The following is a 20,180-nucleotide window of genomic DNA, read 5'->3' as shown; positions in this document are numbered from 1 at the left end:
GGGGGGTGGGAGGGTTTAGGTACCACCATAAAAAAATTAGTGTATTTCTGCTTTATCTTTACTTAGTCTTTTAAATAGTTAACAAATAATCTGGAGTTTAAAGATGAACTCTTTAGAGCTATCCAGTTCAACTGCTTCTAAAGCATTCTTTTTTAACACAGAAGTATACACTAAGAAAAGATTAAATTTACACTGATTTTTTTTATTATTATTGCTTGGTTTGGCTTTCTTAGCCATTTAAATTTACAAGTTTTTATCACACAGTTTTACCAAAGATGTCCTTATCTTTCTTATTCACCAAGAAATACCTTTAAGTGATAAAATCCTGTAGCTTGTGGCTACTATCTGAATGGTATGTTTGTAACAGAGGATCATACTAGCTGTATAGCAGAAAGCCATTTAGCTAAAGACATGTTTTACACTATGTGAAATGTTTGTATTGTTAAACATGACAAAAAGGGGGTAGTCCTTGTGATTAGCTGAATTATTACTGAGTCTGAAGTTCCTGTTGTTTACAGCCGTGAAGTTCAGCTTAGTTTCAGACTGACCTGGGATGTCAGGTCCCAAACATGTGAGTGTAAAATACATCACACTTCATACTCCCATCGTTCATTAAATGCTTTAGAATTTACTGAAATCACATGCAGTATCTGGTAGAACAGCACAGCTTGGTCTTAGGGATTTATGTGCTGGAGAGAAGCAAACAAAATTATACTATCAGTGAATGATCTACCATTAGTTTGTCTAGAAGGCTCTTCACAAGCTGTTCTTTTCACTCTTGCTTGTTGCAATAATAAATTTTTGTGTGTCTGGCATTACTTTCTTTTTATGTGGTTCATGAACAAAAAAAAACTCAGAACAAATCTTGCAAGGTTATCAGTTCTTTCTTTGCTTAGCCTGTAGTTCAGTTTTATCTTTTCCAAGAAAGATCAAACTTGTTGAGACTAGTTTTGTTAATTCCCAGATGCAGCGCAGCCTAATCCCTGAGATTTGTGCAGGAACGTGCTAGTTCTCTGTTCCTTTAGTTCTTCGAATGAAAAATAAATGTATCCAGTGTCATCTTAGTGAAAACCAATGGCTGTTCTTTTCAGTCTTCTATGAATGTTGAAAAAGAGACAACCCTACATAAGGCGAGCTCTTTGGAATACTGAACCTTCCCCCCCCCCCCCCCCGTATTTGTGCAATTCCTTGCTGCATTACAGCTCTAGGCACAACCACAGTGTCAATACAGTTCATGTGTTGTTTTTCTTACTTTGTGTGTGTGTGTGCAATTACATAGCCCTGCAGGTTAGGAACCCAAATACTGCACATCAGCTATTTCACTTTGGTCCTAAACGTTTTGAAGAACAGCTGCTTCTTCATTCAAAGAATACTGAGGAGCCCTTCAGGAGATGGAAGACTCACTCCTAAATGGTTGCAGCAAATGATTCAGTTTGTCAAGCTATTTTGAATGCAAAGCTGGGAACTGCTTTCTCCCTAATGTAAAATGTGTATCAGACTTCTGATCTAAATGAGAAAGGCCTACCAAAGATTTAATTAAATGTTAACAGAATACTTTGGGGCTTCAATTGTAGATAGCAGTACAGCTAAATGTAAGTTAACGGCTAATTTTGTTAAATAAAGCTGCAAGATGTATAAAAATAATAGAGAAAAATAGATACTATCATGTTGAAGAGACTATTTCCTTTTAAGTGTTATTGTCTATTACTAGAGGCTAGATAATTTTTGGAAGTAACAATGGAAACTCTTGTTAGTATGTCCAAAATCAAGAGACAGTATTGACTTTTACAGGATTCAGACAATATCAAATTTGTATAGCTGTATCTGGAGTCTTAGATTAGGACCTTTAAAATACTGCTTATTAATATAGAGAGATTAATACTAGGGATAGTCTTTCTTACAAAAAAAATATTTTATGTCTCTAGTAGTCAAAACAAAACTAGGTCCTTTACAATTAAAATGTCTCAGAATATCTCCTGAATTGGCCTTTTCTAAGTCTTGAAAAGCTATCATTGCTCTATTACATAGCTGTTGCTAGGAATTCCAACGTTGTTCTTAACTCCATTTTATCAGTTGCTATAAACTATAAAATTTACCATATTTAGTCTAAAATGAAAGATGTTACTTTTGGGAGGGGGGATATAGCTTCAAGCCAATTCATTTCAATCAGGTTTTAATTATTTTAGCACAATAAGTATTTTTGCCTGCATGTATGTTAAAAAAAATATAATTTAAAACAACTGGAACTCATTTGGCTTGTGGCCTGATCTTGCTTATACACCAGATCTGTCTCACTACTTCTTTGAGACTGTTCACATGTGTTAGAAAATTAATGAGATTGAGTTTTGGTCCATCATTCTCAAAGAAATCTCCTAAGGTACAAGCCAAGTTTGTAGCCAACTGGCTTATTGTTTTTAAATATTTTAAAAATTCAAAATATTTTAAATTACCATCTGTAGGTTTAGATGAGATAGCCTTAAAACTGGCATAATTTCCCTATTATTACGATGTCTGTTCCAGCAGTACCTGGCAACAATTGAGAAGCTGTTACTGTGCTAGGTGCACAAAAATTGCAGACTGAATGATTAACTGCTCCCCAAAGAAAAAACACTTCTTGTGATTTCACCAGTTTTTATCTGCAGATATATAGAAGTTGGGGACAGTCTTCTGGAGATCTACAGTCCAACACCCTGGCAAAGCATGGCCAGTTTAGGTGAGATTGCTCACAGCTTTGTCCAGTCAAGTTTTGAATCTACAAGGATGGAGACTGCATAGCCTCTGGGCACCTGTTCTACTGCTTCATCACCCTTGTGGTGAAAAACCTTGTCCTAATACTGGAATTTCCCATGTTCCAGCTTGTGTCTGTTGTCTCCAGCCCCCATCCCTGTGCATCTTCAAGAAGAGTCTGGCTCCATCTTATCTATACCCACCTATTAAATTGCTGTAGACAGCAATTATATCTCCACTAAGCCTTGTGCTTTCAAGGGTGAGCAAACCTGCTTCTCACAGGCTCTTCTTGTATGTCCTGGTCTCTGATCCCCTGGCTGTCTTGATGACCTTCTACTGTAATATGCTGTAGTATGCCAGTGTCTGACTTGTGCCAGAGATTCCAAAACTAGACACCAGGCTGCAGATTTGATCTCGCAAACGCCAAGTAGAGGATCCAGAACATCTCTCTGACAGTGGCTGCGTAAGCCGTAGGCTGTCCTATATACACCACAGTTAGGAACATTTGGCAAAGGTTCATAACATAATTTCATTCTCACTTTTAGCCAGGATAAGCCAGTACTGCTGTTGAAAGAACTTAATGGTTTTGTGTTGGCTTTTGGGGGTGTTGTGGGATTGGGGGTGGTGTTTATTTTAACACTGATCTGCCTTGCAATCTGATTTGTTTCCTGGCCAGATCAATGACTGCTGACACAAGAGAACGGGCCATGTGGACAGGAGTGGAAGGGAAAAAAATGGAGCATTTTGTTTCTGTAGCAGTGCTGGTTTGTGTCAATTTACTGTGACTAGATTCCACAGTCTAAAGAGACACGGAGCATTAACTAAGATTAGTGAGGATTATGGCCTAGAACCTTCATATCCGTTAAATTAAAAGCTTCTGTTAAATTTCTCTTCGACTTTTGCAAACTTATGAAAATTCTGCATAGATTGATTATATAATATCCATCATAGGCTTATTCTGACAGCAGTTTTGTGGAATGTCCTCTTGCTTTAATAGGTTCATTTAACTGGGGAGTTTTATGAGACTTAGCTGCAGAAAAACAGAATTCTTAATTTGCTGCTCTTTTGTACAGTACTATGGCAAATGTCCACGTTCGGCTTTTAGTATTGTTATTTAATTTTTTTCTTTACATAACCATTAGTTATTTCCTTCAATTGTGCCACAGTTTGTTTTTTAAATAAGATTCTACTGAAGGGAGGAACTTAAAAACTCACCACAGTATTTAACATCAGTTGACATTTACCGCAATCTCTGATTGTTGGCACAGAATCTGTCTGGCTTCTGCTGCTTTTATGGTTCTTCCCGCTTGTTCCAGTGTTTTTTAGTTTTACCATCCTGCTGTAGATGAGTTAGATGATAGTGGTTTCAAGCAGTTGATCTAATTTTATACAGTCTCTGTCTGTCCAAAATAATTTTGTTTAAAGCATAAAGATGAAAAGAAAGGTTTCTGCAAAACCTTTCACGTATTTCACAATTCTTCCACTATCCAAGCAAAAAATCCTGTTGACTTGTGACACAGAAATCACAAAGATGGCAAATACAGCATGTGCATTTCATTAGGAAGAATATTATATTTAAATACCTCGTTTTCCTTTCTCATAAGCTTACAGAAGTGTAAATACCAGGTAAATTAACCCAATTTACTGTTTGTCTACCAAAACCAAATCCACTTTTGTCCTGAAGACTTTGCAGCGTAGGTAGAACGTTGGGAGTTATTGCCTATTATGAAATACACTGGAAATTCAGCTAGCCAGTTTCGTTCAAGGATTTGTGTTAACCAGTTTTTACTCTTGTAATATAATTTGCCAGGTGTTCTGAACTCAGGAATGCATAGTTCCTGCTCCAGAGATCTTACAGTCCATCAGGAGACACAAACATTTTAGATGCTTGCATATTAGAATATAATATATATATATATATTTAATACTATTAATTATTAATCCTTACTTACTCCAGAGCCATTATTGTTGTATTGCATCCTTGCAAACCTTTCAAGAAAATACAACCTTTTAAAAAACTGAAATGTAATTTAATTTGCTTAAAGAGTTTGTGCTGCAAGAGAAGTTTGAGCAGCATGGTGACAGACCAACAAGAAAATCAGACACGTTTAGATGCTTTCTTGTGATTTAAAGCTTTCTATATTCTTGTCTGGGATCAGTGTGGTTAAAAAAAGTAGTTGTAAATTGTGTGTATGTTAACCACACCTTGCCCCTGCAATGCACAGGTTTATCAACCAAGTCCTGTCACACCACATTCTGCCTCGTAGTGATTAACAACACCTGAAATCATTTGTGCGTTTTTCTAAGTAGGGACTGCAGAAATTGGTCCTGTAAATTTGAAAATTAAAACCAGTGAGTACTCTGCTAATGACACTATAAACTCCAGGGATTGTGTTGGCATGTTCTGGCCCTTCAGAGCCTAAGGGTGGCTTCTCTCCCCTGGGTCAGGCTGAAATACAGGAAATGACAGTGGTGAGCAGTGGGCGCTGACTCACAGCTGGGGCGGTTTACTTTGGGATGGCTGTAGTAGTTCCTGTCCCCAGCTGTCTGCCCTCCCTTTCTGTACTACAGGCATGGCCTGTGCTTTGTGGAGCAGTTGTTTAATCACTATAGTTCACAGTCCATTCTATCAAGAAGTATGTGCACTGAATCCAAATTTTGGTAATGCAGAGGAAGGTAATTTGAAATGTTTCAGCAGCTGTTTCCCAAGAAGCCGAGCTGCCCATGCAACAGAGGTCAGGAAGCTGGTGAATAAACTCCAAAGCGAGTTTTCCTTGAAAAATAAGCCTTAGAAGAATGGGAGCTATGCCCAGTTATTAAGTGGTTATCTGAAAATACTTCAGACTGCATTTTTCAGGATCCAGCAGCAACCTTGCAGTGCAAGATAAAGTAGAACTTCCCTCTTCTCAAGCAAAAAGGACAAGATTTAGTAAAGATGGCAAATATAATATGTCTGTTTACTTACAATTGAAGGCATACTGTATTATGCAGGAGTACTGCCTGCTAGACTGTTTCAGATAAAGCACTCTGTATGTTCTCTTCCCTTTCTTCCTGTTTCATTCTTGTTCTCTTCCCTGCCAAAAGAAAAGTACATGACATTTGACAATGCTATGTTGTCAAGCAAATGTATGAAGTGGCAAAAAGGATGCTTGATTCTGAGTCTTCATTGCAGATTTTTGGGAAATTTTGCTCTTAGCTGGGGGGGAACTCAGAGATTAATTTAAAGAGCCAACTGGGAGAAGTTGACTTAAGGTCACCATCTGTTAGAAGGAAGAGTTTTTCTTTGTTTGTATAGAGCCAACACAGGAGAGTCTGAGTCTTGACAGAGGCCTATGGACATGGCCATAACACAAATATATAATAGTCTTGTAATGGGCCTTTGCCCAAAGAGGGCTTCAGTTAACTTTTAGGTATTCTTATCTAAAAATGTATATTAAACTAAACAGAGTGGTCAAAGTTGAGCTTTTTCTTTTCTTTTTTTTTTTTTTTTTTTTTTTTTTTTTTTTTTAAATATCTTCCCTTGTGACTTCCCTTGAGCTGTACACTAAGAATTTAAAATAGCATTTTAGAAGTTTCTCACTTAGTGATAAAAATCTTCCACTAATAGTGACCAAGTTGCCATGCGGTATTTCTCACATTAGACCACAAAATACTTCTGCCAAGGTTGTGTCACTGTGTCCATTTGACAGATGAAGACATGGAGGCATGTGGGAGAAATGTGATTTTACTAAGGGTTGCATGCCAGGCAAGTTGCAGAAGCTGGAATAGAACCCATGCCTCCTGCATCTCTGTCTGGGCTGCTCTCCATTAGTCTGCTGTGCCTGAAGTGCACACTGATTTTAAACAAGGAACAAGATCTAGCTGAATATCAGCATAGGAAGGGTTCCACGATCATCCTATCATGCACATTTTTAAAAGATGCTAAATGCTGTTTTCAAATGCAACTGTTGTCCAAAAATGAATGCTGTCAGATGATGATTTTCATTTGCGTGGGTTATTTTCCAGGCAGAAATTTTAACGGGCATCCCAGTTGGCAACCCTGAAGATGCTGAAAAGGTGGGACGCGTGCTGTTAGAAAGAGGGTGTAAGCTCGTACTAGTTACTCTTGGAGCAGAAGGCTGCATGATGATATCAGTAGAAGAACCCATTCCAAAGCACGTTCCTGCTGGGAAGGTCAGGGCCGTGGACACTACGGTACGTTTTTGTGGTTTAACTGTCTTGCTTTGGAAAAGACTGCTTAAGCACTAAGGGAAAGCAATGAGTAATCAGCCAAATCTTTGGGCACTAGCACAAAGGCTAATTTATGACGTGAAACTGATATCTTGCTTCCAGCCTCTCGTATATTAAATGTCAGTTCACTTAAGTTTTATAGTCTGTATTGTAGATGTGCTAGAATTATTATACATACTGATAAGATACTCGTGTTCCTCCTTTACTGAAGTCAGTACCTGTTGCTGACTGTAGTGTGTGATGCCAGTGGCTTGAGCTGTAGTCTTGTTTTTTCACATTTGCCCAATCACATAATCTGTCTTGTCCAGAACTCAAATGCTGTGGGAGAAAGGAGATACTACAGCCCTCACAGTCTGAAATTGAATATTTGGCTCCTCTGATACAATCATGAATTGCTTACCAACTCTAGCACAAGATGATCAAAGACATAATTTTTGCAGAATATAGTGGAAAAAAAACCCCAAAGTTCTTGCTGCTTCATGACTATTTTATGCTTATTAGCAAGGGATACTTGGTCAGAGGCATTTTAGCCTTTGACATGAGGGTGTATTTTTCTCTTGCTGCTCAGAATTAAATGCAGAAAGCATACTCCAACAAACCACTAAATACAATACCCCCAGCAAAAAAAGTAAAACCAGGACAGGCAATAGTTAAGATAGCATTGCTATGAAAGCCTTGCCACATTGCACATATGGGGCTATTTTGTGTTCCTAGTATTATCTGACATAAATCCAAAATAATTCCAGTGGAGTTACTGAGAGCAGTGCAGGTCACGTTGTATGTAGTAACTATACATTTAAATGCCTGTTATAATAATGTCATATTACATATGTTCTGTTACAATAGTTCATAAAAATCCTGGAGATTTTACCATCTGTTGCATTCCATGTCTGAATTGCATTAATAATAACTAGTTCTTGTAGCATGTTTTTTGTCCATGGACCTCATACTGCTTCACAAAGAAGGAAAGCAGCTGCTTAAAAGATGAGGAAACAGGGACATAAGGGACTGCAATTACCTAGCTCAGTAGCATGCAGTGGCAGAGCTAGGAGTAAAGTAATTTCATCTAAAACAGAAGATCACTTGCAGATTTGGACTGTGATGTGCTGATACTGTGGAAGGCTTTGTTTCACTGTTACATTTCATCCTTTTCAATATAACTCTGAAACAGAGATGCTTGGAGTTTATTTTCCTCCGTTGCCCCTTTATCATTTAGAAGTTTGATCCTGAGTTAGTGCTGATTTTAAAATGTCCTAAAGTTCTTGTTGGGGTTGGCATGAGGTTCTTTGTAGGGGACTGCTGCCTCTACCTAATTTTAGCACAACATTAGAAGTGCCACGGGAGTAAAAGGCAGAGCTCCCAAAGCTCCTAGAAGCAGGATTTATTAGCTTGGGAGCTGTACCTTGTGAAGTTGTGAATCCACTACTGCAATCAAAGTTTAGTGTTAGAGTTTTTCTCTACATAACACAGAAGTGATGAAGAAGAAACATGTGTGATCTGCTTCTTCAAAAGAAGCAGAAAATTGCTGCCAGATCAGCTATTGTTTAGTATATTAAAGTATTTGCTGCTCTTGGAATAAAACAGCAATACTGAAACCACATACTGTGGCTGAAAAGTGCTTTTTATCTTGCCTAGCAGTTCAGAGTTTCATGACTGAACTAATTTAATGTGCTGGGTTTTTTTGTTTTGGTTTGGTTTTTTGTTTTGTTTGTTTTTTTTTTTTTTTACAATAAGAGCAATTTCTTTGAGTTTACTGAATCCTTGCCCTGCCTCCTTGTGGCCAACAGGTTATTGGCTTTCACATAGTAAAGGATTTTCACAGTTAATTTTGTTAATCTACTTAAATACCAGTGGGTTGTTTTTAGTAAAACAGCTGTGCTCAGTTTACTCTTGCAGACTTGAATGAAAAAAGATGTGTTGGCCTTTCATTATAGAAGTCTTACAGTGCTTAGACTGATTATCACTTTGCCTGAAAGAAAGCAAGTGGTTTTAAAGCAACCCTTCACAAACATTATGCAAAATAATGTCACCCTCAACTAACCTGGGTAGCTCTATTGCTAAAATAGATACTAAACGTTCTAGTAGGACATGTTATTCTCTCCAGAGGCATGTCTGCAGTTGGTCTCTCCCCAGGGGAATAAGCTGAAGCCGTAAGGTGGCTTAGCAAGTAGCCACCTATCCACAGTGTTCAGAGCTGCTTATGTGCACGTTCTTAGTATGCCATCTAATACTAAACAGACTCACACCCTTAAACTACCCTGACTTCAGCTTCTTGAGGAACCAGGCACTAATTTTTAAGCTGCCATAGTTCAATCACATCTGGTTACGTGCCTGTATCCATATTGACATTATTTGGATCTGCAGAAGGTAATGTTACTGCCAGACAGTAAATTTAGCTGAAAGTTAGAGTTAAATGATGTGTGGAACCGATCCTAGGATTTGCAAAAAGTTGCAGGGCCCATACAAAAGTAGTCTGTATTAAGACAGAGTTTGCCATTCAGAAGATACACAGGAGCTTCAAAGGCATCTTCCACTGTAGAAATTTTCCCATAGTTGCTAGCACTGCCCAGAGTCCTCTCAGCAGCAGCACAGCTTCAGGTGATGCCTCCTGCTCACATCTGTTGTCCACAGCAATTCTGAGCATTTTTTAGAATAATATTCTTGGGTAGGGACAAGCACAAAGATTAAGAAATTGAGTTCCTTCTCCCAGGTAGCGTGGTCCCCAATGTCCATGTGCATAGGATCATCAGAAAGACTAAAGGCTGATAGACTGCAGAGCCTGGCTTTTCCTCCTAGCCCTTGAGATGGTTAATCACAGAGTTTATTGGCAGAACACTGGGAAAAGCTGGCTCCATCTCCTGCTCTGTGGTGGAACATGAATCTTCAAGATTGAAAATCTGGCATTTTTCACCCACACTAAATCAATACTATAAAGGGAAAAAAATAAGGCCTGTTGATTATTTTTTTTAGCACTAATTATCTTAATGTGGGTTTTACTAATGTATGCAATGCTTTCCATGACTCTTAGCAGAGCTCCCCATACACAGTCCAAAGCATGTAGAGCACGAATAGTCGTTTAGAAGGAAGCTTTGCAAGGCATGGTATTGTAAAGCTGAAACATCTGTTTCTTCTGTTATGGCTAAATAGTGCAACAAGCTTTTGTTAAGAAAATAAACTTTCTCTTCATTTACTAGCTTTTGCTATTTTCTATGTGCAAATTTTGAATAAAAATAAGTGAGGTGTTAAAAAATCATCCTCACATTTTCTGTATGCAAGAGAGAAATATCTGATTAAGCCCACTAGCAGTATCAATTTGTATTTGAAGGAGGTGACGTACGTAAGAGACATTTGACACATTAAAAAGTACTAATATATAGATAATATAAGAAAGGTATACATTATAATCTATTTTCATTACTTTAAATAGTTGTCTTTACATCTACTTGACTTCATGAAGTTAAATATGTGCATTGACTTTATTTTTGGAAGAAGCTATTTCCACTTCAGTTGAAACTAGTACATGAAGCTGCATTAAAATAGCTGTGAGGGATAATTATATAATCCCATTTGTATGACACTTCTTCAGTTGGTAGCAGAAGGTTTCACAAACCATTCATAAATTTGAGAAGAATTTAATAGAAAACAATCGTATCAAATACAGGCCTTTTGCAGTCGTGTGTGTGCATCAAGCAGTTTGCCCACTGCTGAAGCAGAAGCACAGCTGAGGTGGAACACAGCAGCTGTTTGCAAGCACAGCTGTGGGACGTGACCGAACATCATCAGGTCAAAATTGTACTTGAGGTGAAGCGGATGATCTGTGTGATGAACCACACAATGATCGTGGGTCGTGGCATCCGCTGCTGCAGGAGCCCTGAACACACTGTCCTGGCAGAGGCACACGCAGTCTGGGGACAGGGAGGGCCACGACGCTGTCCGCACTGGAGAACAAAGCTCTGCTTTTTGTGCCCCTTCACCCTCGCTCTCCTCCACTTCTGACAATCACGCAAAGTGTAATTTACTGCACTATTTACATCTATTTACATTTACTAATTATATTCCATTGAAACTGCCAAGGAAAATTTGTCAGAAGAATGTAATTACTCAAAGCTGGAATTTGGCCAGCAGTGAGATTAGTTCCCTTCCATTTTCCAAAAACACACTATAGGATCTTACAGAGCCGAGCGCTACAAGTGGCAGCTGGAGACCAGGCCGAGCCCCTGAGGTGCTGCCAGAGGCCTGCTGAGGGCTTGCTGTGTGCAGGTGGGCTTTGCAAGGAAAATTTGTCAGAAGAATGTAATTACTCAAAGCTGGAATTTGGCCAGCAGTGAGATTAGTTCCCTTCCATTTTCCAAAAACACACTATAGGATCTTACAGAGCCGAGCGCTACAAGTGGCAGCTGGAGACCAGGCCGAGCCCCTGAGGTGCTGCCAGAGGCCTGCTGAGGGCTTGCTGTGTGCAGGTGGGCTTTGCAGAGGCAGCCAGGGGCTGCCTGGAGCTCCAGGTTCCTCAGAGTCTGAGCCTTGGAGGACTGTCCATGCCAGGCCTCCTTTGCAGCTGGGGCAGCCCAGCACTCAGTGGCTACGGCAGGCTGTGTGTCTGCTGGCTCGGGCTGCACCCTGGGGCTTGGGGCTCTGCCTTTTACTGTGGTTGCTGCTTGCAGCTGGAGCTGGGGTGTCCTGTCTGGGATCCATGCTTTGAACTGAAGGCTTGGCACAGGCAGAATCTCTCCTATGCAGGGGCATTAGTGGAAAATGGGGTGCTCTTCAACTAAGCAAGCCAGAGCTGCCCCACTGCCACCCACACCATTTCCAGGTTGCAGCATGGAGATCACCTTGGGGAAGGAAAGTACTTTGTACATTCCAGTTTGGTCTGGACCCCAGTTTGGAGCAAGATGATGAGTAACATCCACATATGCTTGCATCAGTTAGGGCGACTTTCTAATTTCCATCTCATCTGGTCTTTCATATGCATAGTACAGTTGCTCTGCTTAAGATCTCTTCATCAGCTTCAACCTGACCTCTCATTTTACACCTGCCAATGTTTTGTACAAAAAACTCCTGCATTCGCACTCTCACAATCAGGAGATCAGGCATCTGCATCTCTGGCTTAGGCATGAATCTATTCTCTATAAAGGAAAATGGAGACACTTGGGCACACAATATTCAGATAAAAATCTGAAGTAATTTTTTGCAGGGGTGCCCCTAGTAATCACAACAAATCCATGGTCTCCCTTTAAAATCTCATGGAGAGCCCAGAACGTTTAACTTCACAGCATTTCTAAGCCAAACCATTAACTTTCCTATATAATTTCTTACACTACCAATATTCTCCCTGTCTGGCTGGGCTTTTTGGGTACAAAGAGTACACACCTGCTGGAGGAAGCTAAGGAGGTCACAGGCTGAGGTGCCATGCTTATAAACAGGAAACTTATTTATGAGACATGATAAAATCCAAAATTTAACCTACACAGTTATATCTGAAATTTGACACATGTATGTTTTATTCTAAATAGTCCTTCTCTGTACAAGACTCTCAGAGACACATGATACATACTCATTGTCATAAATATAAATGTTACCATTATTTTTTCATGTCAGTTCTGCAAATTGCAGGCTAATTGCTACAATATGAATTTGTCATCAGATGTTTTGTGTTCAAATCCCGTTAAGTTTCCCTCCTATTTCATATTCCAATGTATTAAATCTGGCTCTTTCACTACAGGACAGAAATAAGAAGTCTGTCTTTAAGCCGTAGAGTGCTCACTGAGCTAAGAAGTCTGTCTTTAAGCCGTAGAGTGCTCGTAGTTCTGCATTGGATTCTGAAGATGTTACACAATCTTTATTTTAATAAAGCCTCATGTAAGTGTATAGCCATATAATGTTAGATATGTGACAGTATTCGGGCCTGTGCAGTAGTTGTGGTCTAAAGAAGCAGTGTGGTTTAGTGATTTGAACAAAGGACTGAGTAAGAGCTCCAGGGCTCTGCAAAAGACTTGCTGTAAATCACTGGAAGAGTTACTTGTCTTCTTTGTATCCCAATTTATCTATTCATAATTTGGAGCTGCTATTAATGTATTGCATATAAACCATGAGAGGTCTGTTAGAGATCAGAACAGAACCTGGGAGGCCTTTTTCCCAGGCTTGCCATATAACCTCAGGCCAGTTGTGTGTCTTTGGGGGCTTTGCAAACTCATTGAAGTTCTTCTTCTTGAAGTTGAGAGTTGTCTGTAAAAATATGGTTTACACTAAAATTCTCTGACTTAGCTATATCTTCTGGTTTGGAGGAAGCGTGAGCCAGAGGAGTGAAGTGGACACTGAAATAAAGCCTTAGAATATAAATAAATCCAAAACAGTCCTCCTAATAACAGCAATTCTTTGTCTCCTGACTTTGTGGCCTAACGTCTGAGGCTCAAGGGGATATAAATACAACACTCTGTGCAATGACTAATTACTCAAAATTCTGTGCATCAGCAGAAGTGGGACTTGTGGTTGACTCTAATATCATCAAATGCCTTTGCTATTTAATAATCTTGTAGCCGTACATTATTTAGCATGTCGTTTGCACAAAGAACAGTGATTTTATTTCAGCTATCTCTCAAGAAAGTAAAAATGCAGCTGGTAGTAAATGAAGCATTTGGCAGACAATGTGTCTGATGTACAGTTCTCTAACTTGCTAAGAAGAGAAAAATGTTGCTGTGTGTTTAACCTTTTCCTACCCAAGGATGTAGCAAGAAAGTGTAAAGTGGTCACAAAGGGCAAGGTCTTATTTTTTCTTTTTCTTTTTCCTTTCTTTTTCCCTTTTTTTTTTTTTCTTTTTCTTTTTCTTTTTCTTTTTCTTTTTCTTTTTCTTTTTCTTTTTCTTTTTCTTTTTCTTTTTCTTTTTCTTTTTCTTTTTCTTTTTCTTTTTCTTTTTCTTTTTCTTTTTCTTTTTCTTTTTCTTTTTCTTTTTCTTTTTCTTTTTCTTTTTCTTTTTCTTTTTCTTTTTCTTTATCTTCTATTTATTTTTATTTTCCTTTTCCCTTTTTCCTTTCCTTTTTCCTTTTCCTTTTGCTTTTCCTTCGCCTTTTGCTTTTCCTTTTCCTTTTTTCCTTTTCCTTTTTTCCATTTATTTTTCTTTTTCCATTTCTTTTTCTTTTATTGTCATCTTCTTTTTATTTTTTCCTCATCTCTTTATCAAAGAAGGAGAAAAAGTTACTATTGGGCAAACAGCTTATCTATCAGTGGGGTTTATTCACACACCAACACAGGGCAATTATGCCCAGAGCTCCCATTAACATCCCACAAACTGACAGCATAATAGCTTCCTTTCTTTAACATTCAACCAAAATAGGTTAATAAATGAGTTTAGTTCCAGTCATAGCCCACTTTCTGACTTGGCCTTCTTCATTCCCACTTTTATAAATACGGAATCCATTGAATTTTGGAAAAGAAAAACCATGAGGAACAAGTTAATCTGCCAGACACTCCAATCAGCAGTCTTCACTTTAAATCTATTTAAAGCTGCATCTATTATGCTCTAAAGTTCAGCTGAACTGTGAAAGGGCACATGACAGAAATCACTTCATTTGAGTTGACTCACAGTGAAGTGTAGATGGGAATTGCTTGGCTCATCACAAGTTTCTGTTTCTAATTCAGGCCTTCTAAAGACACTTCAGTTTTTGAAGGCCTGGTCAGTGGCCTAAGGGTGTACAGGTAGCTGAGGAGGAGAGGAATTGCAAGAGTTGTATCCTGCTACCTTGGCAGCCAGCTGGGAAAAGGTGGAGTCAACTGGATGCACCCTCTTTCCCCTTATAGGGCAGGAAGCTGTACCATCCCCATTTTATAGATAGGAAAAATGGAACAAAAATGTTGAGTCAGTGCTCTGAAGCAGTAGCAGAAAAAATGTCCAGCTCCAAGTTACTTAGGGAGTTGGGGTCATGTAGTCAAAACTTAAGCACAGGCATATGTTGTCCCATGCTACTCTCTTAACTTCTAGACAACCTTGTCGTGGAAGGAAACACTGTTTATCTGCCTAGTAACTATCTATTTTAATCTGTAAGAACAAACAATCTAAACAAAGTGAGCAAACAGAAGCAGGCTTTTGTACAGAACAATTTGCAGCCTTGTTTTCCAGTGGAAGATTCCACAGACCACCCGGGCTTTGCTCTAGTCCTTTTCTCAACCATGGAGCATCTAATTAAATCCCTCTCCATTCCTGATTCTAAGTGGAGGAGAGCCTACAGTCCTGTACGGTTTCTTTCCAGATGGAAATGCATAATTTAACAGAGATACAGCTGACAGGGAGAAGTGGGCCCAAAGCAGTATTAGCATTTGCCGCAAATTACATTAAATTACAAGGAGGTACTTAATGAAGATGTAGAATAAAAAGAAGATTAAACCTAATATTTCGTTTTCTATTCCTCTTCTAAGATGGCAGGCTGCCAGGCAACAAAAACTTCACGCTAAAACTGAACTTCTGTCTTTCTGTTTGTTTCTGAACTGTGTGATTTTGCTACACACCATCAATATCAGGTCATGACATTTTGTCTCACTGTGTCCAATAGCTTTGTTCTGTATACATGTATATGTAAAGTTGACAAGTATCTTAAATTATTTACTACATCTGTACTCACAACACAAGGTGAACTCCTGTTCTTACTGCTGTTTTGTAGGTGGGGAGCAAAAGAACACAGGGAGTGGCATGTCAGTGGCAAGTGAATTTGCTTCCCTTGAGAAACCCATAACTACTTCTCTGTACTTGTCTTCAAAGAGAATTAAGACTGGAGGGAAAATGTCAGGATATCAGCTGTCTCATTTTTAGAACTGGGCATCATTGTAGTTGTCCACATATATGACAAAGTACATAGCAGTGCAGAGTCGCTTTGCATTGGATGCTTCTTCAAGAGACTGTAAGGGCTTTGTGGAAGTGTGCTATGAGGACAGGTGCTGTGGCTTCATTATTGTCATGCTGAGAAATATTCCAGTTTGGAAGTTAACCCACTTGGTTGGTCTGGGCAGAATAAATTAGGAACTCTGGCAGCATTTATGCACCGACTCAAAGGTTTTGTTTGGGGGCCAGAACGTGTGAAGGTTACAGCATCCAAAATCTGCACCTAAGATTACATCCTGATGAGATCTAGGGAAGCTGATTTCAGAAATATCTTGAAGCTATCTTTGTGCCATCTCACTTCTGGGATGTTTTAGTAAATGAAACAATGGAATAATATATACAAGTTGAGAGCAGAGTAGGAAATGACCCTTTTATTGCTTTTCTTGGGCTAAATTTTAAAACAAGTCAAAATCATTGCAGCAGAATGTGCTGCATCCCTTTTTTTGATTTGCTTACCTCCCCCTGTCTTTATGATGAAGCCAGCACAGGGTCACCACCAAAAGGATGTTCAATCCTGATTTGTATCTCACCTATATTTGGAGCAGATATTGGGTTGCCAATGAATGCATGCACAGAAGACAGTGTCAATTATAATGGTGCACAGCACTCTGGGATATCTGAGTTGCACAAAGAATGGAGAGGAAGGAAGACCAACTGTGTGCAGCCATCCTTTCTAATTAAATTCCTGCAGTTAAAAATAGCTGCTGGAAGCTGGCACTTCTGGCACATCCAGAGCATCACCTTCCCAAGTATCTTTTTCTGGCCCAAGCCGTAGGAAGTTGAAAATATGATCTGCTGTGTAATAGTGCATCATATTCTTGGCCAAATTCCTCATCGTTTTTTACCACTTGCATCTTTAGTTAGTTTACAAATGTCATATCCTCCTTTTCTTCGTCAAAGCTGGTCTCTCCAGACCCAGGTATCATCCTGGCTGTTGTGGAATGTAACCTTCTGTTTTCAGTTGGTTCCCATCAGTTCTGGCTATGGTCAGAGAGAAGGCAAACCTGGATCCCCAGCCCCTTGCCTGTTTAGTCACCCAGAAATGCCAATTGCAGCAATGTTGGTCTTGAACTAAGACCTGATTTCCCCCAGCACAGTTTTCATTGCCAAATAATTTTGTTCACTACAGAAACCAGAAAGATTTACTTTGTATCAGTGATATTGCATAATTAGGTTTTCAAAAGAACAAGAACAGAGAAATGAGAATAGTGGGGAAATCGGGCTTCTTGCTTTTGCAAATTCTAACCACAGAAAATGCCAGAAGTTTTATTTCTTATCAAGGATAAAGGATTTAATCTTCAGAAGCCTGTCCCATAGACAGAATATATTTTACAGCTTCAACTAGACAAATGGAATGAAGCTAAAAAAGCAGGTTTAGACAATTGATGACAGTAACCTATAGGAATGTCTTTAATGGTCAGTTTGGAATTGAGTGTAATGATTTTGTCACTTTTCTCAGGGTTTTGTTTTGTGTCTGTGTGTGTAGAGATAGACATACAGATACAAAACCAGCTATTCTGGAACAATTCAGCTGTAGAAAAGCAGGTTCCCAAATTCTGGCAGCAATGTTTGTCAGCTGCTCAAATGGCTGTAAGGGGTATTGTTTTTATTCATTTCAAAGCACAGATAGACACAAACACAGGGGAAAGGTAAGGAAAGTCTCTGAAAGTGTGTTCCTCATTACTGGTGTTTGTGATTTTGTTACTGAAATAATTAAGCAGACAGTATGTTCACTGGAAAGGTCCATTTTACAGGGAATCCTGCAGAGAATGCCTTTCTGTCGGGAGCAGTGCCTTGGTGCTCACATACTGCTGAAGACCATAAGTGAGGTGCAGGAGTCCTGTTTTTGGTACACCTGCCCCAAGGAAGAAGACAACAGAATGGGTGGGTAGTAGAGACCAATATTCTAGAGCAGAGTAGCAGTTCTGGCTTGTAGGTCACATCTTGCTGAACTCAGAGTTGGGAGCTACGACTTGAGTGCCCATCAAAAAGATCAGACAAACTCAGTAGGAAAAAGAATGCAGGGAGCTGGCAAGAGGACAATGCTAGAGTGAGCTCAGACAAAGAAAACCCAACACCTCCTGAAGTTTGGTGCTTTTTTTTTTCCCTCCAGGATATGTAGTTCAGAGGTAGGCGGGAGCAGTGGCCAGCCAACAAAGGCTAGATACTGTGGTTTTGAAAGAGGCACTCGAGCATATGGAGCTTTCGTGCAAGAAAAGAATGGTTTTTTGATCAATTCCAGGCGAGATGGCAGTTGTGTCATTCTGAGTGCATCTCGTCAGATTAGATGGGATCACTAAGAGTCTTTTGGCATTTTCAGTCTGAGAAGATTGAAAAAAACACATGTGGCTAGTGAAGTTGCTCAGCAAGGAGATTTCCCCTTCTGGCTTGGCAGTTAGATTATGGAGTCCTGAAGTCATGTCAGCCTCTAATGTGATACCAGGTGACACAGTCAGTGACAGTTTAGCTAGTTCTGTCTTGGTCAGGGAAGCCACTGCCAGTATTGCAGTGTACTGTCAGAATAACGTGTACTCTGGGCAGGGCTTGGGCTCTAGTTTCATTTGTTCATTGAATGAAATTTGTGAATTAACACATCAGCATGAGCTTTGTTAGGAAGAAATTACAAGTTGGGCTGAGTGTGACATGAATAATAAAGGGAGAGAAGTACATCTAAAGGAAGTGAGGTAAGTGAAGCTTTTGATTAGAGTAGGAGAGTAGCTGGCTTGATAAACCAGTTTGAAAAGTACAAATCAACCTTCTGAGAAACTGCTATATTTAGTGCTGAGCTCCAACCACGACTGATTCTGTGCAAGTTCAAGCTTTGAGAAAGGTAGATGGAGCTCCTGTAGCTCACTCAACTGAAAGTCCATCATGTTTTTGTTAGCAGTGATGTCTGTGTGCTTCCCTGTTGTTGACACATCTTGGTATATATGCTTTTCACAGCAAGAGTGCCACTGGAGAGTTTTGTATTGAGCTCAAGTGTAATGAGAATTTTCCAGGACTGTGTTTTGTATGTTTTCAGATTTCTACATGCACTCCAGAAAAAAAAAACAAACACAAAACACAAACAAAAACCCAAACCAAACCAAAAAAAGGGTTCCTCTGCTGGTTTTGAGTTTACCTGTGAAGTATGAACTTTCAGATCAAATGAAAGGAGGTCAGAGATCCTAGCTCAGGTGTGAAATCAGGGAAGAAGCAGGTACCAAGCAAAAGCTACCAGAAGCTTCAACTGATACACAGAAGTGTATCCTAAATGTAAATAATCCTTGCTGAAATATCTATCACTGTGGTAGCATAGGAATCAGAGCAGTGGTGAATTGTTTGGTTGATGGCAATCTCACAGGTTCAGCTACATGGATCCATTGTTTCCAGAACAGTGTGTGGAGTTCCTGGTTCAGTGCTCTTACTCCATTGTGTGAGAAATAAATTTGTCACCTCTCATTAACACTGTCTGGAGTTGAAAGCAGTTTATATGAGCATCATCACACTGGGTTGTTCCAATGACTCAGAAAACAGAGTTCTCCCTGTGGGTGAATACTTTGTTGGCTTTCTCGGGTTAGTCTAGATCACAGAATCATTCTCTTCCCTGGTGCTGACTGGCATACTGGAATATTACTGTCTGGCAAAACAAAGCTCTCCTGTGCTCCCTCCCAGGTTTCATCAGCGTGTGCTAAGAGAAAGCCATTAACTCAGAGACACCTTGCAGTATTGCTCCACTCTAGTGAGACTCCCCTGCAGTGCTGGGTCCAGTTCAGGGGTCTTCAACCCCCAAGAAGGACACAGAGCTGTTGGGGTGAGTCCAGAGGAGGCCACCAAGATGATTTGAGAGCACCTCTGCTCTGGAGATAGGCTGAGAGACTTGGAGTTGTTCCGCTGGGAGACGAGAAGACTCCAGAGAGACCTTAGAGTACCTCCCAGTACCTGAAGGGGCCACAGAAAAGCTGGGGAGGAACTTTTTACAAGGTCATGGATTGATAGGACAAGGGTGAGCAGTTTCAAACTGAAAGAGGGGAGATTTAAATAAGATATTAGGAAGAAATTCTTTCCTGTGAGGGTGGTGAGACACTGGCCCAGGTTGCCCAGAGAAGCTGTGGCTGCCCCATCTCTGGAAGTGTTCAAGGGCAGATTGGATGGGGCATGGAGCAACCTGGTCTAGTGGAAGGTGTCCCTGCCCATGCAGGGACGCTGGAACAAGAAGGTTTTTAAGGTCTTTTCCAACCCAAACTATTCTATGATTCTGTGAGAAACTAGCAGAGCTATGGGCAACTTGCAGAGATCTACTTACTAATTTTGAATACCTCTGATTTGGTGTTCCCAAGATGTGCCTCATTTTTGAAGGATGGGTAGCTAATGT

The 20,180-nt window shown here is 39.8% G+C and overlaps 1 protein-coding gene across 1 annotated transcript in view; it reads left to right on the top strand.

Annotated features, from left to right (window-relative positions):
• Positions 1-20,180, top strand: part of RBKS (ribokinase) — a 71,911-nt gene that overhangs the window by 44,327 nt on the left and 7,404 nt on the right. Inside the window, exon 8 of the mRNA XM_010004955.1 lies at positions 6,733-6,921. Coding sequence (XP_010003257.1) covers positions 6,733-6,921 — 189 coding nt within the window. The remainder of the gene's footprint in view (positions 1-6,732; positions 6,922-20,180) is intronic.

This window comes from Chaetura pelagica, unplaced genomic scaffold (assembly GCF_000747805.2).
Source record: "Chaetura pelagica isolate M959 unplaced genomic scaffold, ChaPel_1.0 scaffold13, whole genome shotgun sequence".
Classification (NCBI taxonomy): Eukaryota; Metazoa; Chordata; class Aves; order Apodiformes; family Apodidae; genus Chaetura; species Chaetura pelagica.
This window is presented reverse-complemented; position numbering and strand designations above follow the sequence as displayed.